Source organism: Lissotriton vulgaris, chromosome 1_1 (genome assembly GCF_964263255.1).
Source record: "Lissotriton vulgaris chromosome 1_1, aLisVul1.2, whole genome shotgun sequence".
In the NCBI taxonomy this organism is placed as follows: Eukaryota; Metazoa; Chordata; class Amphibia; order Caudata; family Salamandridae; genus Lissotriton; species Lissotriton vulgaris.
The window spans coordinates 1,511,370,110-1,511,395,718 of record NC_141685.1 but is presented as its reverse complement, the minus strand read 5'-3'; the positions used below and the strand labels follow the sequence as shown (position 1 = coordinate 1,511,395,718).

The 25,609-nt window shown below is 41.0% G+C and overlaps 1 protein-coding gene across 1 annotated transcript in view; it reads right to left on the bottom strand.

Moving 5' to 3' along the window:
• The window catches only part of ORC5 (origin recognition complex subunit 5), a 333,695-nt gene that overhangs the window by 22,455 nt on the left and 285,631 nt on the right, over positions 1–25,609 (bottom strand). Inside the window, exon 13 of the mRNA XM_086967427.1 lies at positions 3,869–3,981. Coding sequence (XP_086823553.1) covers positions 3,869–3,981 — 113 coding nt within the window. The remainder of the gene's footprint in view (positions 1–3,868; positions 3,982–25,609) is intronic.

The window sequence follows — 25,609 nt, the reverse complement described above, 5'->3', positions numbered from 1 at the left end:
ATTGCTGGGGTATCTATTCTAAGGTAAGGAATCTAATACTAACCTGTTTCTTTCAGATGCACAAGTTGCTTACCTTCGGTAACGATATATCTTTAAGAAACAGTAGTTAGTATTAGATTCCTTACCGCCCCACCCATCCTCCCCGTTTTGCGAACTGATATCTAGGGTTAAGGTCATCCCCTTTCAGGGCCCTAGTTTCATGGCACCAGTGTTGGTTTTTATTATGGCTCTGCGTTTCTGGTGCGGAAAAGCTATGTATAGGAACGGACGTCAGCGCACGAGGGCGGCGTCTAAGTACTCCGCCGACCTCATCCCGTCCTCAACGGCGCCGACGACAGATGCGGAGCCGCAGACGACGCCTACCGACACGCAAGGGTACTGCTACGCAAATGTTTCCGGATCCAGTCTGACGCCTGGGGATATTCTAAGGTAAGGAATCTAATACTAACTACTGTTTCTTAGATATATCGTTGCAGAAGGTAAGTAACTTGTGCGTTTCTTTCAGATCAGCGTTTCATCCCCCCAACCAGTAAAGCAATTTCCTACAGGTACCATTTACAACTCGTATTCTAGAGTCTTGAGTATCAGTACCCTTCTCACTCAGTGTCAATTATTTCTCATTGGGACTCTCCAAGTGGAAGCGTGGTTGAGTAGTTTAGTCTGAGACAAAAAGGTTTTGTAATCCAAATATTGCACAGCACATTGAGTAGTAACATCCAGTAAAGGTCGCTTTACAAGCAGACCTATATCTTTAAACATATAGGCTTTATTTACAAAAACAAAATATGTAAATATGAAAATTATGATAGAAGCAAAACCAAAATTGAAGCAAATTCTGGGGCCAAGAGGTGGTCTTAAACAATGTTATGCAAACATATAAGGGCAACCCAATTACCCATTGGGAGCTTGGGCATGAATTCTGCAAGGAAAAATCAGAGCTTCCAAACTGCTTGCTTTTTTAACTCATCAATGGTGTCAACTACACATTCATAACAGGCACGCAGTCATAAATCAATCCACAGAAAACAGTTTACTACAACACAGAATTAATTTTTCCAGAAAGAATACATATAGAAAAAATTGACCCAAAAAAGTTATGAAATACAAACACGTTTTCAAACACCAAAAAAGAAAAACAACTCAGATTTGACTCCTGTCCACAGAAGATTGATAATCTTTGGACGCCAAAACATACTGTCAGGAATCATTCAGTCAGTTCTCTATACAACACAGGACATTTCCGCTCCAAGAAGACATCCAGGGTTGTGGTGAAACCTAGGATGGTGAGCTTCTGGGTAAATGTGAATTAGTTTGGGAATTCAAGATGGTCGCCGCTATAGCCGTGGTGACATATCGGCGACATTCTAGTCTCCAGTAATCTTGAAGAGCGAGAGCGCGGAGAACTGCGCACTTCAAAATAGACTTTACCGTGAGTGGCCGTCATTCAAGGCGCTCACAGGAATTTCGAGTTTCAGTGTTTTCTGAGAGAATAATTCATAGTCCCGTTCCCGAACATCTTAGTTCAGAGTCGAAGTTGGGTGTAAACTTTGTGAACCAAAACCGTGAAAGGTTCTCGTCTTTCGACGTCTCAGTGAAGAAAAGACTGTCGGAAGCAGGTTGCGCTTTGACAGCAATTCTAGCAAGAGTCTGAGGAGTTCTTATGTGAGAAAGACTTTCGGGACTTTTCCTGAGGAGAATTATCCTCAACTTGGCAGGTCCATCTCTTCGGAGTATACAAGGCTACGAACGTCAGAGACAGTAATCCGGCATCCACAGGAGGACCAAGTAAGATTTTTCCAATCTCCTTGGAAGACATTCTAGTTTCCCCAGAGCTCCCCCATTGCGCTGCCCCTTTTCTTCCCTCCCTCTCTCTCCTTCCCGGTTCCTTTTTGCGCGCATCTTCCAAGTGTTCAAGACTGTCTCCATGAACTGCATGACCAATTCCAAGTACTTGTGAACAGACTCCCACTTTGAAAGCAACGTTACCATTGAAGAAGGTAGGCGAGGGAATACTGGGTTTAGTGTCAGGGAACATTTCCTCAATTCACTTACTAACGGGGTGTTCTCCTTTTTTCAGTATTGTCCACTCCTTCATGGTAACCACTCGCAACCACATACAAAGAGGGGCAAGGCTCTAAAGACAACTGGTAGGATAAACTGGATTTGAGCATTATATGTCCTGGAAGCGTAGTTGGAGTTTCTGCATTGTTTTTCTCTCTTTCCTCTGTGCATTAGGAACCCAAGTGCAGTCCTGACCACCAATAGAACATAGAAGGACTAGTGGGTGCCAGTTGTCGTTGGAGTGTCTCTCTTTTCTGTCCACTTCCCCTTTCCCGGTCTCTGGTGACGTTGCTCGTGAAGCGGCGTCACTGGGGATAGGGCATTGGGAGCCAGCATCAGTTCTGCCTCTGCGAAGAATCTGGGACCTGACACATGCCCAATTTCAATATTCAGAGTCCAGGTACCAGAGCTCTGTGACAATGGGGCAGTTACTGCCGCAATTGGGATAGCGCAAAACACAAGGATCCCTCCCATCATCACACTTTTAGGTCAACCATTTCAATGTCAATACTTTCAGAGGTGGGGGTCATCCAGTAGTGCTAATTTGTAAGTGGAGATCTGGATGTTAGGTTAAAACTACACTTTTAAAATGCCATATGCCTGGAAGGATGGACTGTAAAGAGAGGAGTCAAACTGGCCAACAATCAAGATTTTTAACCTCATCCAAATGAACATTAAAAAGCAGAATTTGTGAACTGTCAAAACCTAGACTGTAGAGTGGAAAGGACAGGATTCCATATAGTAGAGGGGGAAGAGGTCAGTGGTGCACCAGAGGAGAGAATGAACTCGCCACCGACGCAAACCTAAAATGGTTGCATCCCCCAGGACGTTCAATGTCCTGAGTGGGTTTAAAGGTCCTTGCAATGCCTAGGAACCCCTTATTTATATATCACATCCTCCACACAAGTCATTTAACCTTTAAACTGTGCTCCAGACAGACAGTGCTCCTCTCATAATAGTGGGCAGATCACACCACATAGGTGAATTCTGAGCCATAAACTTGGCACAGTAGGAGGATAAACCAACAATGGATGATCTGGTCAGCCACCGTGCAAGAGATGTAACCAATTACTGAGGGGGATAGAAGGTTACAGTCACTCCTGTTTCAGTAGGGGTAGTGGAAAAGGGAAATCTAATGAGTACAGAAGCATGTATGGGAGGAAATGTGTCCGCATCTTCAGAGTAGGAGATGCGAAAAACAATGCATTCATAGGATTAAGGAGTAGTACTATACTGGTTTGATAAACAAACAATGCATTAAATAGAAATGCCTCACAAGCCTGTACCGTTGGCATAAGGATAAAAGGAAATACTCGAAAAAGTGGTCTAAAAACATAGGTGAATAAAAGTGTGCCTAGTATTTTTCTTCTTTCAAATTTGGAATGGTGATCTTAATGTTGGGTTCAAATTCCACCATTGCTTTCTCTCTTCATTCTACCCAGTTTCAGACTTCAGTTGCCCAGAACATCCACGCAAGTACAATATATCCATTCTAATAAAATTAAATAATGGAAGCAAAGAAGCGAATACGCCCCCATACACACATCCTGCAATATTCCTATTTTTTTAATTTTATTCTGTAGGCGTTCACAGGGCACTTTTACAAGTTCTTCTAATTGGACCCCCAACTTAATTTATACAACAGCTTTTTTACATGAAGTCAATGTTTACCTTTTACGATTATTTTTAAGCAGACAAGTTTGAAGCAGGTACAGAAGCCAATTTCCTATTTCCCCAAGTTATAGTCTCTTTAGTTGTAAGCACATACAATCTTTGGAGTTTACATAAAAACATAGAGAAAACTTACCTTGCAACAGCTCTAATAAAGTCAAGAGATACTGTGCACTTATATTTTGCTCCATCGAGCTGATCATCATGGCCAACAGAGGTTAAAAGTTGAAGTGTAACCAAAGAACTGATCTGAAAAGGGAAAGGATAAGTTTTGAGAATTAGCCTTAGGTCATCTGGAATATGCAACTGATAGAATTCTTCTTACCAGGAGTGAACAAATAAGACAAATACGTGTTTGTATTCCTTAGAGATCAGGACTAAAGATCCTGAAGATACATAAATTGTAATGTAACATGCATGAAAACACTAATAAAATTCAGTACTATTCATATTTTAGGCACCCTTGTGAAAATGCACATATCCAGGGTGAGTCTTAGTGAAAGGGCCTCCTAGATGAATATGCTCGAAGGCCCTCTGGAGGCTCCTTAATTGCCTGGAAATAGTCTATGTTGTACCTGCCATACCAAGTTTGGGTTCTTCATAGCCTACAAAAAGTACTCTTCTAATCTCGATACCTTTTTCTGGGAATATACTAAAGAAGGGCCGTTGTAGGCATCTTCTCGCCCTTTTAGGTTTGAGGGAAAGAAAAGAATGTTGGTAAAAGTATCACCAAAAAAGAGGACATTGGAAATTACTATCAACAAAAAGGGGGTAAAAGCATAGTTTCACTCTGACTTGAAGGACAACAGTAAATGGTGAAGCCTAAGACTTCTCTTTGTTGGACTTGGGCCTTTCTGAAGGGTCACTCCCAAACTTTGGGCCTTCACCCTCCTCTCCTTTAAACATGGTATAATTAGCGTACACTCAATTGGCACATTTAATTTGCTTGCAAGTCCCTAGAAAAATGGCACAACATTTACACAGCAAAAGTAAATTAAATACTACTAGTTTATAGAAAAGTTGTGCTGGGGGTTGAAGATTTAAATGTTCCTTTTTGGAATAATTCCAATAAAATCACATTAGTTTGTGCAGAGCATATTTATTGGCACATCAAGTGAACAGCCAACACGTGTTTCACCCCTTAACGGCCAGCAGGCCTGGGGCTTCTTTAGGGCTGTGTTATTGAGTGATAGAGTTTAAAAAGTGCATTGTAATGGTGTGGTAAGGCGAAAGAGGTGAGAGAAGTCGTGGGAGAAGTTGTGAGAGAAAAGAAAGGCAGAGGGAACAAAAGAAAGAGAAAAAGAAGAAGGAAGAATAGGAAAGAAAAGAAACAAGAGAAAAAGGGAAAAGAGGAGAAAGGAGGGGAGGGAAAGAAAGTGGGTGGTGGGGGGAGGGAGAAGGGGGGAGGAAGAGGGTAGGGAAAAGGTGGGTGGTGGGCTGAGGAGATTAGTTAAGAAGGTGTGGTTCAAAGTGGTTAGGGTGGAGAAGAAATAGTCAGAGTGAGGATAATATAGAGTGTAGTAAAGACAGAGATAAAATATCAAAATATACATATGTACAATAATATGATTAGCATAGTTCGGGAGACACAATTGGCATATTGAAAATGAAAAACAATGAAATACATAATGGCCATGAATATATACATTTCAACAATGAGTGGCACATTAATAATGGCAAGCAATTAGATACAAGGGGAAAAATGAGAGTCATAATAGTATACACCGTACGGCATTGGTTTCAGCCGAAGAACGAAAGAACCCAAGGATTATGGCAGACAGGCGAGCGACAGGAATTGAAAAAAGTAGTAAACCAATAGTCAGATCATCAAGGTATACATTGATATAAATTGTAAGTGAAAATAATTACATGTCAGGAGTGCATATTCAAATAGTGTCAATCAGATAAAGTACGAGTTTTAACATTCATAAAAAACAGTTTGTAAATAAGTATTAACCCATTTGTGTACACATTTAAAAAAAGGGGGTGATCGTACCCAATGGAGTATCATGATTAAATATACAATATAAACATTTATATGAAAAGATATATTGAAGAAAGAAAATGTATTAGGTAATAGTTACATATTGCAGGTGTCCGATCATTGAATTCAGATGGAATAATGATTGTCAGCGGGATAAGCAGAGTAATGGTGGGGAATAGGATGGTTGATACGAATAACAGGAGAAAGGAATCATAGTGAGAAACTAGACAACGTCAGTGGTTCAAAATGTATGAACAATGAAATAGACTAATAGCCAGAGCGGAAAGCCTTGTGAAGGGTCATTAGTATAACTGGATGATATATTTGAAATTGTGAGCATAAGAGCTGTGCAGGAAATGATCCAGTGTAAAAGAAAAGAGAAGTTTAGTCCTTGTTACACTTCCCTTAAAGTATATAATTTGATCATGTTTAGCTTGCAATGTGCACTGTAAAGAAAGAGATTGGTGATTCTTATATTCGAGTTGTGGCTACCTAATTAATGGCGCTTGTGAGGAAAAAACGAATTTAAAACACAGAGTGCTGGGAAGACAAACTCGAAGATGAGCGTGCCACCAGTGACAAGTGAAAGAAGCTTGCTTGCACAGTGAAATATATTTTAAAAAGAGATCATGAAAGAAAATAATATGTGATCCCTCGGACACCTGGAGTGGGTTATGAAGCGATTAAAAACGGAACTTGTAAATGGGCTTACCAGTATTGCTACAATCTTATAGTCCCGGCTTTCGGTCAGGAAATTTAGCTGTTTAATCTGTGTAATAAAAGAGAGAGGGAGGACGGGGGAATGAGCACGGGAGAAACGGTCAGGGGTATCTTAGGGTAGTGAGTGGGCATCTAGGTAATCGGTTGCTTACCCATTAGTCACGGCCTAATGTCTGGTTTCTCCAATATCGGGTCGAGTAGCAAGTCGGTCTAGAGCGGTCTTCGCCGATTATATACATAATTGTGTTAGAGATAGGACTTCCGGTTTGAAGGACTGGAAATGATAAGAATGCAAAGGCCGTCGCCATCTTAGAGTGGTGAGAAAGGATAATGGGCACTTGATCCTTGCCCAGTTTCATGTCTCAACAAAATAGCCCCAGCCTTAAATGGTCCCATCAATTCCATCCTCAACTCCTCACTGTCTTCTGGTGTAGTCCCTCCGGCTTGGAAGTGTGCTCTCATTCTTCCACTTCTAAAAAAAACCAGCCCTAGATCCTACCGTCCATGCCAACTACAGGCCAATCTCTCTCCTCCCCGCTCTGGCGAAAGTAGCAGAAAGACATGTGCACAGATCAATCTCTAATTTCATCGAGGAGAACCATCTGTTGCACAACACTCAATCTGGTTTTCGTGCTAATTACAGCACGGAGCCCGCGCTACTAGAAGTCACTGTCGCTATTAGAGAGGTGCTGGATGCTGGTGGAAAGGCCATGTTGGTCATGTTGGACTTGGCGGCGGCGTTCGACACCGTACCCCATGATACCCTCCTAACACGACTCTGGGAATGTGGCCTTCGGGGGGAGGGTGTGGAACTGGCTTAAATCCTTTCTAGCCGACCGTCGACAAACGATCTGGGCGCCCCCACACTCCGCCGCTATGGCACCTCTGGAAGTAGGGGTCCCTCAGGGGTCTATTCTTAGCCCCCTGCTCTTGAACATCTTTTTGGCCCCCCTTGCAGAGGTGGCGGAGTCTTTCGGCGCCCAGATCGTGTCCTACGCTGACGACACCCAACTCTTGTTTACATATGACAAGAATGAGGTGTTTGACGGGACTCGCATCAGAAGCTGTTTAGAGGCAGTCTTTGGTTGGTTCAGAGGGCACGGTTTAAAATGCAACTCCGACAAGTCGGAGCTGCTTTTTTTTGGCTTTGCTACTGAACCAAACTGGAAAAGCTGGTGGCCGCAAGACTTGTTTCCACCTACAAATGCAAGTATTAAAGCTAAAAATTTAGGAATCATTATTGACAATGACCTAGCTTTTGGGCCCGAAATATCCTGTCTCTCTGGGAAATGTTTCGGCATCCTGCGGATGCTTAGAAAATTTCTCCCCTTGATTTCAAATCAACCATAGAAGGGTCATTGTTCAATCGCTTGTCGGGTCTAGATTGGACTACGCAAACGCCTTGTACTTAGGACTCCCTAAATACCTTGTGAGGCGACTTCAAGTAGTCTAAAATTCAGCCGCCCCTGCCATCTACGGGCTCCCCGGACGTGCTAGTGCCTCTGACCTGCTAAAAGAACTGCACTGGCTTCCTATAGCCAAGAGAGTCCTTTTCAAAAGTCTGACGTTGACCTTCAAAGCCCTACATGACATTGGCCCTAGTTATATCAAGAAACGTCTTGTTTTTTATAAGCCTAACAGAGCTTTGCGGTCCGCCTCCTTGTCTAAAATGGTCGTCCCGACCATTAAACGCGTCAGACAGGGCGGCCGCTCTTTTCACCACTTGGCTCCTCGTGCCTGGAACGAGCTTCCCCTTTCTCTTAGACAGACCCCCAGCCTTATGTCCTTCAGAAAGGCTTTAAAAACTAGGCTCTTCACCAGATAGGCCCCGCCTTTCCTTACTGTTCAGTTATGTTGCCGCCCTCGAAGGACTTCTTCGCCAAAGCGCCGGGACACTCCTTTTGGAGTAGCTGTTGCGCTATAGAAGAATGTGTTAACATAACATAACATAACTATACTGGAGGGACAGTATGCAAGGAATGTAATATTTAAAAAGGGTCCAATGATCACAATAATGAACTATCATAGGAATAATAGAATTAATATTGGTAATGATATTAAAGGAAAACCAAAGTGGGACAGGAAGGTTTAACTAAATCGGTGATTATTAGGGGGGAAAACCTAAGGAGTCTTCACGGGTCGGTCAAATTAGGACAAAATGGGAAGATGCTCGCCTAACAAAGGCAAGTAATCAATGGGGGATCTAATGCAGATCAGATATGCAGTTACTTTTTGGAAAAAGGAGAATGAAGGGGTTGGAAAGTATATGCACACAGGCTGAAAAAAAACGAGTTAAATGTCAAAAAACGACAATACATTACAGATTAGATAAGCATCATTCGATTTCACTTTCTATGTGGTCATATAAACATTGTATATGAATAAAGGTATATAATAGCAAAAATGGGTCAGGTCATGAATGGAGTGAACATTATCTGTTGGTATTTCTATCAGGGAGTGCATAGGACACTAGTTGGTATTCAAACATTCTAGTAGTCCTGGAGATTACAGGGTAGAGGTATATTTGATTGCTTTTGAAGTACATGGATGGCTAGATATATGGTGCAAAGGTTCATAGGCATTAATCGTTTCCTAGCCACACATGCATTTCCGCATCTTTGTTCAAGCCGTATTCAATAGTTTTGTATATCATGATTAAGAGGCTCTCTCGTCTGCGTAGTCTTTGTTCCCTATTGCCCCCTCTTTTTGTTTGGGGTACCAGTTCCAATCCAAAGAAAGTGAAGTCTTTTTTGTGTGGATGTTTGTCATGGAAATGTTCCGTGAGCGGGTGTCCAGATTTGTGTTTATGTATATTGCTGTAATGTATCCGGATCCTGAGAGGCCTGATAGTGCTGCCAATATATGGAAGGTTGCATGGGCAGATTATAATATAAATACAAAATTTACTATTACAATCGATCCATTCTTTGATCTCAAAGTCCTTTCCTTGGGACGCTTAATCTGCAACTCGCAGCAACCCTTTGGACGGAGCACCTTTAGAATCAGCAATACCTGCCTACCTCTCGCGGAACCCGCTGCGCGGGTCCCGCTTCGTGTGGGGTGAATCCAGGAACTTCAAGGATCACGACGGTGTCCCTGTGAAGGCGAGTGACAGGCGGGGCTGCGAGCGAGAGCAGGTGCTGGACCGGGACTACAGTTCCCAGGAGCGCTTGCCAGCCCCAATTCAGAACACCTGGGCCGCTCTCCCGGCCTACTTCTCCCCTTCCCCTATAGATTTATAAATTGACACGGTCAGCACCGCTGCGCTGGAGCGCCGGGAGAAGCCCGGGACAAGGGCGGGACAGTCTGTGGCCGTAGGAGGCCGGGCTAGAATCTTATGTGGGTAAATTGTTGTCCCTCATATCTGTTACCTATACTGGTCCTTCTTGTTTTGAAATAACACACTGTTACTGTTATCCTAATTTCTCTTGCACTTAACTTCTTATTCTGTTAAAGGATGTCTGCTTCTACCCCAAACTCCCTTCCTGACCGTGTGAGTATCTCTATACTCGGTCCTTTAGATAAATTCTTTGCTAAAGCCACTAAGGATATTGACCGTGAACTGTTATTGGCGGAAAAAAGGGCCGAACAGCGTTTATCTGTTGAGGCACTTAAAAGACAGGCTCCTTCCGTTAATAAAGGGATACTTTCTGCATCCATAGTAGAACAGGCGGATATGGATGCAGAGCTTTTTAATACAGATAGCATACCTTTAATTTTTCAGGAAAGTCAGCCACCCCTGGGGGCCCGAGATATGACGGTGGAAAGTTTGAGCGACTTGTCCACGGTAATATCAAACAATCTTATAGACCTTAACACCCCGTTACCCCTGGAAATTGATACTCATTGTCACATTAATGCTATTCCTCCCCCCTTGAGGATACAAACAGATTTTATTTCGTTGCTTCCTTCTCCCCCCTCCGCTGAAACGATCAAGGTACACCACGGTCAAAAGCGTAAAAATGGTGTATCCTCCCCAGTTAGGAAAAGAAGGAGGAAGGGAGGCAAAAATAAAAGTAGGTCTCTCAACCCATGGAAACCCTCTGAGATGGTATCCCCTAGACCAACCTCGCTAGTAGATATAAGGGATAAGGTATCAGAGGGAATAGAAATAACACAAAGGAATGCAGATGGGGAGGACAAAAACATCTCTAATGTTGAGCTCCTGGAAGCGCTTGAAAAAATGTTAAAGGCTCTTTTCCTTCCTCTTGTAGAAAGGTTAAAAAGGCTGGATAAAAAGTTAGACTGTCTCCTTCCCCAATCTATACCTCCAGAGAATGTAACACCAACTACCCCGGCTATTAAGCCTAGGGAACAAAACACTAGTAAACCTTCTAGTCAACATAATTCCCCTAATAAATCAAATAAATCATCTGCTAATAAAAATCCTCCCCCTTCATCAGATATACCAGTAAATCCGGCTTCAAAAAACATGGGAAAAGAAAAAGCGTCTGCTGTGGTCTTGAAGCCTACCCAAATTAATAAAGCAACTACTCAAAAAACAATGCACATTAACAAGGCCAAATTACAATACAAAAATACGGTACAATTACCCCCAGAGTCTTTTGGTTTTGTTATTGTTTTAACGGGAGTCCCAGTAGTTGGGGAGGGGGATACTGAATCGAACACAAGTCTAAAAAACAAAGTGATTCATTGGTTGCGCATGAACAGACCATTACCTGCATATTTGAATCAGGATATTGTATCAGTTAGGAGGTGCCAATGGGTAGGCATACGCCCTAAGGATGTAGATGGTGACTTGATTATAGTGAATTTTAAGGACCACAGGGTGGTATCTTATATAAATGATTGGTTTGTTGGTAGCAATGAGGGTGGAGTCTCTACACGAAGCCTGACATATTTCTACCCAGAAAATATGATGTTTCCACCAAATAAACATCGGCAGAGATATGGTTTAAATTTCAACCATCATCAGAAACCACCCACAAGCAATCTAACTTTCAACTATTCAAACAGAAACTCCAGATTCCACCCTAGAGTAAATTACCCAAATTTGTACTCTGGTTCAAATAATCATTATCCGACTGATCCTAGGGAATTCTGGAATATCCCATTGTCAAATATGTTCTACCCCTTGACTCCATTGAATTTAAATGATTGACTCCTTCTAACTGAACATCAAACAAGCCATTTTGACCCAAGATGGGGGGACAGCACAGTCACTTGTAGAGCTATAAACACGGGCGATGAATTGGATGTGGGAAATGTTGATAAGGATACCCACATAAATGAGTTACATGAGGTTGCGGATCTGGGAACTAATGTTATAGGAACTAAGGCAGATCAATGTGCCCAAGCCCTTCTCCCAGATAGATTGCAAGTGGAAAAAGAGGGTAATTGTGAGAAGGTTTGCAATACTTGTGAGAAGGTTAGCAATTTCTGTGTACTTTCTTGGAACATAGCAGGTTTTGCCCACAGGTTGGAGGATCCGGCCTGGGTAGAATTTGTAGATTCCTTTGATCTAGCCTGTTTACAGGAGACCTGGAGCATAGTGGATTTGAGTCTGGATGGTTTTCAAGCATTTAACACCCCAGCAATACCATCAAATTCAGGGCGAGCTAAGGGTGGACTTATGACAGCAATCTCTGTAAAACATAATCTAAGAACCGTTAACTTAGTGGTGGAAAGACCTTGGTACCAATTATTTACTATTAAGAACCTTTTCATAGAAACTGTCCTTCTTTTTAATTGGTATTACAACATATTTGATCCTAATGAAACAGAAATTATTGATAATTTGCAGGAAGAGATTACCAATGTGAGAAATAGAGTCTTCCCCCTTCTTATTATGTGGTTAGGTGATTTTAATTGTGAGTTGTGTAAATTTAGTGGGTCCAGAGCCTGTGGGATGATGGACTTAAATGACCATCCTATGGCCCATTTTTCCCATACAAAACAAGGCGAGGCCATAAACAGTATTCTAATAAATAATAATTTATGCATTCTCGATATGAATAGTTTTTCGGGTAGAGATAGAAATATGGTTATACTAGCTAGGAAACAATATAGGCAGGCAATTAGAAAAAGGAAAAATGAACTGAAGTCCAAAGCATGGGAAGATTTAGATAAGGCAGTAGATTTAAGGGACAATAGACTCTTTTGGGAAGTAATAAATAGGCCCTTTTTGAAATCAGGGGACGAAAATACCATTCGAGTTCATTTACCAGAGGAAACCTGGGTAACTCATTACAACAACATTTTTAATCCCAAAGAGATATTACATACTGCTACCTCGGAGGAGGACGATTCCCGTTATGTTAATGTGGAATCAGCTAAGAAGTTTAGTGATTCAATAACGCTTACAGAAGTAGAGCTAGCTCTGACTAAGGGGGCATCCTCAAAGGCCCCAGGCCCTGACTCAGTACCTTTAGATCTTTTTAAATGTAATCGAGAGTTCTGGTCCCCTCTACTTATGAATGTTTTTAAGGCATTAATACTTGGCCCTATTCCGACCTCTTCCAATTTTTAAAAAGGGTGACAAGTATGATCCTAGATGTTACAGGCCAATATCACTAATAGACTCAACATGTAAGTTGATGGGTAGGGTGATATTGGCACGGCTGGAAACATGGGCTGAGTCATCAGGGGTAATTGTAGAATCTCAATATGGTTTTAGGAAAGGGAAAGGAACTAACGAGCAGTGCCTGAACCTTGCTTTGATTATGGGCAAGTACATGGGTGCCAAGAATGGTTCTATACACTTGGCATTCATGGACTTGTCCAGCGCCTTTGATACAGTATGTAGGGACAAATTATGGCGTATGATGGACTCTATGGGTTTTGAAGAACCACTGGTCACCCTGCTCCGCAGGTTACATACTGCCACAACGGTTAGGGTTAGATATGGCCATGGTGGAGAGAAATCAAAACCTATATTATCCACTGAAGGTGTCCGACAAGGATGTATTTTAGCGCCCTTCTTATTTCTGGTCTATACAAACGGCTTAGAGGGCTTCTTGTTAGAAACATCTGCTGATTTTCCAAAGATAAACGCAGATGACACTGTTTTAATGGCACTTACCCCCAATAGCATGCAGATTTCTCTGAATGCTTTTGATACATTTATGGGCAAATTAGAATTAGGTGTTAATTTTACTAAATCTTTTGCCATGACCTGTGGTCAAAAAAATGTTAAAACACTGAAATATGTGGTGAATAACGCGACTATTGAGAAAGTGGATAACTTCTGTTATCTGGGTAACCTCTTTAACAAAAAATTGAGCTGGGAACCTTTGCTGATAGCACGGGTTCAGAAGGTTGCACAGTTAATTGAAGCCCTCTTCCGCTTTGCTAGCAAATTAGGCCAGCGACGTGTAGCAGAAATTACATCATTATATAAAGCCAAGTGTGTTTCTGCCATGACCTATGGTGCAGGGGTTTGGGGTTCGTATAACTGTGAAAAAATACAAATTGTGGAACACAAGTTTGTTAAACGTTTATTATCTGTCCCAATGGGCACATCTAATATATTTTGCCATGGAGAAGTCGGAATCGAGTTTATAAGTGATATTATTCACGTTGCCCCTTTAACACTATGGGCTAAGGTTTGGCAATCTGAAGAACTGAAATTAACAAAAGATATTATTCAAGATTGTCTTAAGCTTGATTATTACACCCAAATCCCGTGGCTACGATATGTTAGAGAGACTTTTAATAACATAGGTTTACGTAAGAGGTTTACAAATCCCGAACTGCTTGGTAGGGATGCCAAGGAGATTATTAAAAATGCTTTCAGTAATAGTTTAGGTTCTTTTAAGACAAATGACCATGTATTAAGTGTACGGGGAAAACCAGTTCGCCAGTATTTGTCATATATTACGAACACGCAATGGCGTTTTTATCTTACAAGATTTCGCCTTGGCACCTTACACTTTTTGTTTGCTTTCCCAAAGCAGGGGGGTTGGTGGGAGAAGTTACCCTACTGCCCCTGTAACAATGGGGTTTCACAAAATACTCTCCACCTTCTGCTTTTTTGCACTTTGTACAAAGTGCCAAGAAACACTTTCCTTAAACCATTATTAGAATCATTTGAAACGCGTTATTATAAAGAAGCGTATGATCGCTTGTTATCCTTGTCAACTGGACGTATTTGTAATGCCGTTTTAAACTTTATTAGATCAGCTTTGGTGATTAGAAATAGATATTGATGGAATTTGGTTTAAAAAAATTATGTAAACATGTATTGTGATTTTATGGTTGATTAATTCTAATGTCTTTTTAAAATTGTCTATGTATACTTTTATGGTTTCTACATGAAATCGAAATAATGTTTTGAAACTTGACATAGGCACTTTGGTTGTTTTACTTATGCTCAATTTGCAGATATTACAGTGTGCCTGCAGCACTGATTGTGCCACCCAATTAAGTCATCTTTTAAACCTGTCTCAAGCCTGCCATTGCAGCCTGCATGTGCAGTTTAAAACTGCCATTCCGACCTGGCAAAATGAACCTATAGCCAACATCAAACCTTTTTTAATACATGCAAGTCACCCCTAGAATAGGCCCTAAACAGCCCATAGGCCAGGGTTTAGTGTTTTTAAAAAGGTATGTCATGAACTTTTTAAGTTTAACACAATGTTAGTGAAATAAATGTTTCACTCCTGCAAGGTCTACCTCTCCCATAGGATAACATTGGTGCGCCTCATTACATTTAATAAGTGCTAACATTTGATTGGGAACAGGTAAACAATTCATTTTTGGAGTCTGAGAAATAGTAATTAAAAAATCCTCTTTAAAGGTAAAGTTGGATTTTAAGTTACAATTCTGAAAATGCCACTTTTAGAAAGTTGTACTTTTTATGCCTATTTGGTGCCTGCAGCCTGTTCTTAGGTCACATGATTGGGTATAGTTAACAGTTCGAGTTTGTTTATTCCTCTCACACAGCCACACAATAAAGGGATTAGATGTGCTTGGATGGTCCATCAACTGGCAGGATAGGGGGATGGCAGTCAGTACAGCCTCACTTGTAACTGAAAACTCTGTGCCCTGCCTTCACACAAAGGCCTCGTCACCACTGCAGTATTCATGCAGCCAGCTTGGAACCAGAGCAGGAGAGGCAGGAAAATTCAAGGACTTGAAAGGGAATTCTCTAGAAACCTCTCATACTAAAAGGGGGCATCAGGTATAAATAATGGACTCTCGGATCCAAGTAGTCGGTACACTTCTGGACCTGTGGATACTACAAAAGAAGGAATACTGTGCTGCTCTTCTGCCAGGACTGCCACTCTGCTGCCCTGTCTGCTGAGAAGACTGGCCCACACCTTTGATCCTTGGCTGAAGTGACTCTAAGGGTCAGCCAGCTGACCTCCAGTTCTGAACTACATCAACATAAGCTTCAAAGGCTCCCTGCAACCGCCCAGCTGACCTACTACCTGGCTGTGCCTTGGCTCTGCTGGAGTGAGTTTCGGACCACCCCCAAGGGATGCAGTCATGGTCCTGGACCCTTGGGGAGGAGGGGGAGGGGCTTTGTTTGATCTCCCCCGTAAGTTTTTGGCTCTTGACACATCGGCCTGTGCGTTATTGACGCCCACCAACGTGAAGTTTCAGTGAACACAACTCTTCGCAGTACAACAACCGCCAACCATACCCAACAGCGAGCAATCTGCACTTCAAGCTACAGCTTCGCTGCAACAGGTGACCGCCAACGTGAAGCTCCAGCCACAACCGTCCGCGACACCTGACAGGATCTTTACAATACAGCATTGACTATCCGAGACTTTCCAGCCTGCTCCTCATTGCCCATTCCACAAATGGAACTCTTTGCGCTGGACTTTGAAGGTAACTTTCAATTAAACTAACCTGGTCCCTGTATCCAGCCCATGCTCCATCACAGTCTGCTTGAACTTCTAACTTTTACCCTGTGTCGCAAGACTAGAAAGCCACAAGTGGAGCTTTGTGCTTTATGGGGCTTTACTTCCCTGAAATCCTTAAATTTGCACATCTCAGGTTCTATTGATTGGATTTTTGTCGTTTTGGTGAAAACATTTTTTACAATTTACTCCTATTTCTAAATTGGTATGGAAATTTCCCTGTGTTGTGTTTTCACTTTGTTACTGTTTGAAGCTCTGCATAAATACTTTACACATTGCTTCCAAGATACGCTGGACAGCTTTTTATGCTAAGCTACCAGAGGGCTGAACACAGGTTAATTTAGGGGTTTGCTTGTGCTTCACTGTGACAGGGATTGTGGTTTCCAATTGAGAAGAGCTTCACCTCCCTCTACCAGTATCGCAATTCTCAGCAACTGCAACTGTTTTTGCTGATGCCATGGCTACTAAAAGCATTTTCTTTAAAGTCATAGATTTCTCATGACAAGAATATGGGACCGGTGGTTGGCAAATGAGAAAGGACAGTACCAAGTAGAAGACCACCAGAGAAACCGGTGGAATATTGTTCTGCAGCCCTTTAAGAATTTAGCCTCCACTGAAAGATTAAAATAATAACCTTGATAAGGTGAAAATTCATATGCAGAAGTTGCGCCCAAATAATCCTTTACTGTGCCACGTGATGTCCCCACGTGATGTCCATTCTATGCAAGCAAAACTGCAAACGGAGGGATGTCCGCCGTTTCAACCTGAAGTGGATGACATGATTGAACACAACAGCATCTAATGAGAACAGTCCACTTGTTGGAATACACTTCCTTTGTTAATTGCCTTCTAGCAAGGAGAAGCTCCATCACTTGAGTTTGTAATAAAAATCTAGACAGGGCTAATCTCAAATTCCAGGCAAACAGAATAAGGATGTTCAGACTGGATGCAACACTAGCCCTTTAAAGTGTGTAAGAAGCTTTTCTGCATGCGGAAGAGGCATGTACTATGCCCAAATGAGCCTTACATGCATCTCAAGCACCTGGCACTATCAATATCACATTTAGCTTTGTGCTGTGCTCATTTCCTGAGTATGTGCTTCTCGCCAAAAAACCTCTTCAACACCCCCATCAGGGGTAACAAGTGCTAGATAAATGCAAACCTTTTCCCTCTTCTATCCCTCCGCTATCCTTCTCAATCCAAATAACTAATCCATCACTCAAATTATTTTCATATTTCACTATACTAATTCACCACTAATCCTCATGAGTTCCGGAGTAGCGTGCTACTCGCCACAAATGTGCTTCAACACCCCATCTGGGGTAACAAGCGCTATATAAATGCAAACCTTTCTCCCTCTTCTATCCCTCAATTTGGATTCAGAAGGATAGCCGAGGGATAGTAGAGGTGTTAGTGAGTGAATGCCTGCCTCACTAGTGTTTTTATGAGTAACTACATATGTTTTAATCTAGTATATGTGAGTATTGATGTATTTAAGTGAGTATATGTGAGAGTGAGAGATTGAAAGAGTTCCTGTTTAAATAAGTATGTGTTTCTATAAGTGATTGTTTAAGAGAGTAAGTATGTGTAAGTTTCCTTAGAAGTAATGTACTAGTGTGTGTATAGCTGTATTTGCAAATAAATGGATGGTCAATAGTTAATTTGCATGTGTGAGTATGTGTGTGAGTAACTTTTGGAAGACTGTCGGTGTGTAACAGGATGTATATGTGTATCACTACATATGAGGAGTGAGTATATGTATGAGTGACTGTTGCTGAATGAGAGGATGTGTATATAGATGATGGAATTACTGAATTGGTTGTTGTACCTGGTATGGGTATCTACATTTTTTTGAAAATGTTAGTTTCTATTTTTGAATATGTGTTTCAGGGGTTATATTACACCCAAAGGAGGTCTGTCAGTCTGTCACAAGGATGGTGTCATCAGTGATGTTATGAGTGATGTAACTGACCATGTCATGAGTGATGTAATATGCGTAAGCGCGTCAGATGCTTACGTTGCGCAATCATATTCCCTCGAGTGCTTCCGGGTGCGCTTACGGCGTGCGTATCACGCGGACGCTGCTACACGATACGTCACGATGAGGTTTTCGTTCGCAGCAATAGCGCTAACGGAACGCTCACCGGTGCGCGACCCGGGGCGCTCCGAAAAACTGCGCTTTCCGGTACGCACACCGGGGCGCGCACCGGGAGCGCACCAGGGCAGAAAAAAATAAATAAATAAAATTAAAAAAGAATAAACGTATTATATAAATATACAATATAGGATTCATTATAGAAAATATTACATTTCAAAGGTTTAAGGCCCTATATATAGTTAGGAATTAGCATTTAAAAAAACCTATGAAATTCACTGAAAAAAACCATAGATTTCACACCAGTTATAGTTAGGAATTAGCATTTAAAAAACAAGCCAGTTAACCAATCAATATTTTATTAAAAAAACATCCATTTACACACTTATTTAAACATTTATTTTTCCATCGACCTTTACAAATACAAATATAAAACATTTATTTTTCAGAAAGACACACATTCACTGGATGGTGTCATCAGTGATGTCATGAGTGATATCACTGACCATGTCATGAGTGATGTAATATGTGACGTCATCAGCAGTGCATTGCAGACACGCAAGTTATAGTGAGTCCAACTAACTATAACGTTGGAATTTCTATGGTTTTATGTCAGTAAAATTTCCTGCTAACTATAACTGGTGTGAAAACTATGTTTTTTTCAGTGAATTTAATAGATTAAGTGTATCTTAGTGAATACATATATTAGCGAGTATTGTTTAAATATTTAAATGTTTGTATCAGTGTTTCACTTTGTGTATAAGTGGCTGCATGGGTTGGTGAGTAGCTACATGTGTGTGTATATGGGTTATTAATGTTTTTTTTGTATCATTATGAGTGTCTGCATGGTTTGGTGGGGGTGTTACTTAGCACATAGATGCATCAATGACTGACTCACTGTATGTGTTTTGAAGACAGCATATGTGCAGGATTGTATGGGTGGATGAGTGTGTATATGTGTGTGTTAGTGAGTGAATGACTGTCTCACTAGTGTCTTTATCAGTAACTACATATGTTTTAATCTAGTATATGTGATTATTAATGTATATAAGTGTGTATTTGTGAGAGATTGTAAGAGTTCCTGTTTAAATAAGTATGTGTTTCTATAAGTGTTTGTTTAGGAGAGTAAGTACGTGTAAGTATCCTTAGAAGTAAGGTGGTAGTGTGTGTATAGTTGTATATGCAAATAAATAGATGTTCTATAGTTTATTTGCATGTGTGAGTATGTGTGTGAGTAACTTTTGGATGACTGTCGGCGTGTAACAGGATGTATAGGTGTATCACTACATATGATGAGTGAGTATATGTATGAGTGACTATATAGAACTGTTGCTGAATGAGTGGATGTGTATATAGATGGTGGAATTACTGAACTGGTTGTTGTAACTGGTATGGGTATGTCAATTTTTTTGAAAATGTTAGTTTCTATTTTTGAATATGTGTTTCAAGGGTTACATTACACTGAAAAGAGGTCTGTCACTCTGTCACAAGGATGGTGTCATGAGTGATGTCATGAGTGATGTCACTGGCCATGTCATGAGTGATGTAATATGTGACGTCATCAGCAGTGCATTGCAGGCGCGCAAGTTATAGTGAGTCCAGCTAACTATAACGTTGGAATTTCTATGGTTTTATGTCAGTAAAATTTCCTGCCAACTATAACTGGTGTGAAACCTATGGTTTTTTCAGTGAATATATATATATATATATATATATATATATATATATATATCTATACACACACACACGTACATATACATACACACGAGCATCTCTAAAAAGTACTAAGTATATTCATGAGATAGATCTATATATATATATTGCTATTTATCTGACTATTTTTAATATGTGCTGCCGGGTCCCCGCACAGTGCTTATAATCTTGTGTTCAAGTTTGTGATGGGAATGTGGACGTAAGCATCTTGGAAGTCTAAAAAGACCATCTAATTCTATTCTTGCAATGGCAGTATATGATGCAGTGTCTGTCCTGTAAACCGTGGAGAAAGCAAGAGCTTTAAAACTGGCCGCACACCTTCACCCTTCTTGGTAATAGGAAAAACTCAAATGGTATACCATTTCCTCTCTCCCAAAATGTACTGCATCTCTCTATTGTTTCATTCAAGAGAAGAGACCAAATCTCTTTCATCAGCATGTTTGCGCGGTGGTTAGAGGCGGTGGGAAAGTAAACAGGGGACCTTTTTCCAGAAAGCGACACTGCCTAGCTTACTAATGAAAGGATCTAAGAGTTCTAAGTCATCCTCTCCATATTTTGAAAAGGATGAGATGGCCTGTGCCTGGACTAGTTTGTGCAAGCAACAACATTTCTTTTCAGGATGGTAAGAATTCGATCAATGCCAGACATTAAAGTGATTGCTATCCGCAATGTGAATTTCTCATTTTACAAGGGACGATTAGGAGTGAAAATTAAAATTTGAGATGCAGGGTCTTAATATGAATATTTGCACCCAAGGCAGAAATTGGCAAAAATGTAGGATAGACCACAGGGAGTATCTACTCTAAAATATATCCGGATACTCTGTTACAAGTTGCACAAGGGGACCTTGCTGCACATTTGTTTAGACCACAGCTTTCCAAACTGTGTGGCGCGACACGTTACTGTGTTGCGCCCCATGTGTGGGTGTGTCGCGAGATGCGACGCGATGACGTGTACATCTGCGGCCGATATTAGGGGAATGGGAGCCTCAATCAGGACGTGATCGTGTTTGCGACGTACATGCGGTACAGGCGGAAGGCGAACAGGCGGAAGGGAAGTAGCAGCGGAGCAGAGTGGAGCCTCATGGTCCGGAGCTCGATTCCCTGACTGTACCGAGGCTCAGTGGGGGCATCGTCTGTGTCTTATTAGAATTATTTTATTGACCTCCCCTCCGGTAGTGCTGCAGCGCTGCTCACGGCTGTTACCTGAGCGCGCGGCCTGTTGTGACTCGGTGACCTCGGAGCCACCTCTACCGCCTTCCCAGCCCCTCGCCTGGTTCTGCTCTGTGCCCTCTGTGAAGATCCGAGTTAAGTGTTTTTTTTTTACTCAGGAAAGTACTATTCGTGTGTCTGCGCGCTGCATCTGCATTAGCAGATACTGGTGCAGTGTTAGAGTATCTCTCTGATATGAGTGAGTTCTCCCATGCCTGCCCGGTTAGGGTGCCCTCAGACATGTCGCCAAGTTTGCGGCCTTTTGCTTCCCTTGCCTTATTACTGACAAAGCAAATGATAGTTTACATGTGAGGGCGATATATAGATAGAGGGAGGGCGATAGATAGAGTGTTGGCGATAGAGTGAGTGCAATGGATATACAGATAGAGTGAGTTAATAATTTTCTGCTGTGGGTGTGCGTATGTGTGTGTGCGTGCCTGCATGTGTGTGAAAGAATTAGCACATAATAGCACGTGTGTTAGTTGGTCCTGCCAGGATGTGAACTGAAGACCTTTAGTACATAACTGAAGATGTCAGCAGCGAGCGTTTAAAACACAGAAAAATCTTGCTGTGAATGTGTGTGTGGGTGCGTGCATGTGTGTGAAAGAAATAGCACTAAATAGCACGTGTGTTAGTTGGTCCTGCCAGGATGTGAACTGATGGCCTTTATTACATAACTGAAGATGTCAGCAGCGAGCTTTTAAAACACGGAAAAATCTTGCTGCAAATGTGTGTGTGCGCGTGCGTGCATGTATGTGAAAGAATTGGCACTAAATAGCACGTGTAGATTCTTGAAAGATGGCAGCCATTATTTTCAACACCGCTTGGGCAGCAGTTTGATTTTCCCAACCATTTGAGAGGTTTCAAAAACGTGGTCCTCCAACTTAATTAGCATTTCCCATGGGCAATGTTGGCTTGGTGCTTCCACCTTCAATGGCATGTTTTCTGCGTGGCGCACTGCTACCTCATTTAGGTTGCCTGTCTCTGGTCCAGTCAAAAAGGCTTCAGTGTCATAGCAGAGCAATATGTGGTTGTTTATTTGATTATCTCTTGGTTGTTTCCAGTTCAAATAAGTACATTAAAAATGAGACATCGATTTGTTTTTTTAGGAAAGTAAGCAATCTAGTTTGGTGAGAAAGACCATGGCATGGAAATGTAAGGGCCTTCTGCTATAGGATGTAAGATAATTGTGGGTTCAGGACAGCTCACTTGGCATTGGGAGTCTGCCAGAGCCAGCGCCTATGCTCAAAGCTCTGATTTCAAATGATTATCTACTACTCAAATCCTGAAATGTTACTGGAGAGAATGAAGACTGTAAGCAAGGCATAAGATTGTTAAACTTCGTATCTTATGTCCTTCCTATCTCTAGATTTCCACATTTCTTCATTTTCGCAGGAAAGCAAACAGAAACTCAAAATGGATAAGTTTATAATTCGGAAGCGAAAAGCGGGTGACGATGACATTTGCGAAGAACAAAATGTCGCAGCTATTGAGCAAAGTACCCAAGAATCAACTGAATGCTCAGTACGCAAGAAGTGTAAAGGGAAAATCGCCAATCCCTGTTTATATAACAAAGCTTATATGGAACTGGGGTTCACATTTTCTGGTAATGAAAACCATCCTTGTCCCCAGTGTTTAGTTTGTGGGGGAATACTTGCAAATGAAAGCATGGTACCAAATAAATTAAAACATCATTTTACCATAAAACACAGCCATTTGTCAGCAAAACCAGTAGAATACTTTATTGAGCTTGCGAAATCTATAAGGAAGCAGTCTGCATCATTCACAAAGAGAATGAAGACATCAGAGAAAGCTCAAAAGTCAAGTTACTTGGTTGCTCAAATAATTGCCAAAAACAAGGAAGCACACACTGTTGCCGAAACCACCATTAGGCAATCTTGCTGTGCTATTGTTCGAACAATGTTTGGGCCAGAATTTGAGATTGAAGTAAATAAAATCCCTTTGGCAGATAACACAATCGGAAGACAGATTCAAGATATATCTGCTAACGTTAAGCTGCAAATGAAGGATATTTTTCAAGACGGCAATAGGATCTTTGCATTGCAACTAGATGAATCAACAGATATCAGTGGGTTAGCTCAATTACTGGTTTTTATAAGTTTTATTCATACTGACACAATTATTGAGCAATTGCTGTGTTGCCTAGAACTTCCATTGAGAACTAGAGGTGAGGATATATTTCAAACTTTAGATTGCTTCATGAAGGAAAATAATTTGCGCTGGTTTAATTGTGTTGGTATATGCACGGATGGCGCACCATCAATGGTTGGCTCAACAAAAGGATTTATAGCTTTAGCAAAGAAAGAAAATGAAACTATCATATTTACTCATTGCTTTTTACATCGCGAGGCACTAGTCGCGCAAACCATTGGGAAGGACTTAAGGGAAGTTATGGACAAAGTGATTCAAATGGTGAATTACATTAAAAGTCGACCTCTTAAATCAAGAATATTTGCTCATATTTGTGAACAAATGGGTGCAAGGTTTAAAAAGCTCCTACTGCACACAGACGTTCGTTGGCTCTCAAGAGGTCGAGTGCTTTGTCGTGTATATGAATTGCGTGACATGATGCTTAAACTTTGAGGACAATAAGCAGCACGAATTCTGTGGTCTAATTCAAAACAAACTTTGGTGCACAAAATTGGCATATCTTGCTGATATATTTGAACATTTGAATAAAATTAACACCAGTATGCAAGGAAAAGGAGAAAATATCTTAACAGCAGTAGATAAAATTTGTGGTTTGAGAGACAAAATAAAAATTTGGGAAAGGAAAGTGAAAGAAGGTAGTTTTGAAATGTTTTCCAAAACAGATGAGTGCCAGATGAAATGCGATATCAGCCCGCTGATTGTTGACCATTTAAAATTGCTCGGAGAGAAAGTTTCTCATTACTTTCAAAATATTGCAATCCAAGACTATGATTGGATCAGAAATCCATTCCTTTCAGCTGCACCTGGGAACTTCTCTCTTATTGAAGAAGAATTAGCTGAAATAAAAAATGATCGAAGTATGCTCATGATGCATTCAGAGGGTGATTTAGACAGCTTTTGGGTTCGTGTTACAAACATGCATCCAAACCTAGGTAAAAAAAGAGTTAAAAATTCTCTTGCAGTTTTCTACTACATACATTTGTGAAGTATCCTTTTCAACAATGACAAACTTAAAGACACTGAAACGTGGATGCTTAAAAATGCTTGATGATGAAATGCGAGTGTCTTTATCAAATATTCAACCAAATATTGACCAACTGTGTTTGTCCTCTTAGCCTCATATATCTCATTGAAAAAGTAAGACAAGTGCTGTTGTTTTTATTCACATGTTGTAATTCTTGTGCTATGAGACACTTTCCAAATGCTAAAATCGAAGAATATGATTGCATCAGTGTCTTTATCTAATATTCCACCAAATATTGAGCAGCTGTGTTAATCTTATCCACCTCATTCATCTCAATAAAATAGTAAGTGCTGTTGTTTTTATTCAAAGTTTTTCATTCTTGCACATATTTACATATTGTTAGTCATAAAGGACATCATGTTTTGGAAATGTACGTGTGTTATTTTACAAATCATACATTTTTTAAAAAGTCAATGAACGGTTTTGTGCGATATGTTGTGTCCCCATAAATTTTGATATTTACAATTTCTATGAAATGTGTATTTGTACTTCTCTCTTATATGCAGTTAATTTTAGCTCAAAGTGCTGAATGGAAAACATATGACTAGTCTTATTTTCTGTTACCTTTTGGCTCGCTGCGCAGAGAAAGCGGTCCCACCTGAGTTCAATGCGCAGAGACCGGTTGATAAGTTGCATGATTGTTTTATCACTCACAATTCCCCCTTCCAGAACGGATTTTTGTATAACTCATATTCAGCAAGGAGGCAGGTGGACTTTGTGCGTTATTGAAACGGTTGGCAGGGCGTGCATTTGCCCTTTTTTTGCCGTAAATCACTTGGGCATAACTCAATGTGTGCATTATTATTTTCTTGTTTCATGCACAACCTAACCTTTCTTAAACTCAGTTTTGCCAGTCACTGGCTTTGTTAGACCAGATTAACAAAACCTTCCTGCTTTCTCAAATTTGCTTGGAAATGCACCATTTGCCCACTACTTTTTCAAACATTTCTTGGGGGGAGAACCCCCCCAAACCCCCCTTCAGTGGTTCGTGCTTGCTCGCTGCGCTCGCTCGCGTTACCGTGTCCCTGGAAATTTTTTCACAAAAAGGTGTGTCACCAACTTGTAAAGTTTGGAAAGCTATGGTTTAGACGGTCTAATGTAGTACTCCACGAATTGCTTAGAAAAGTC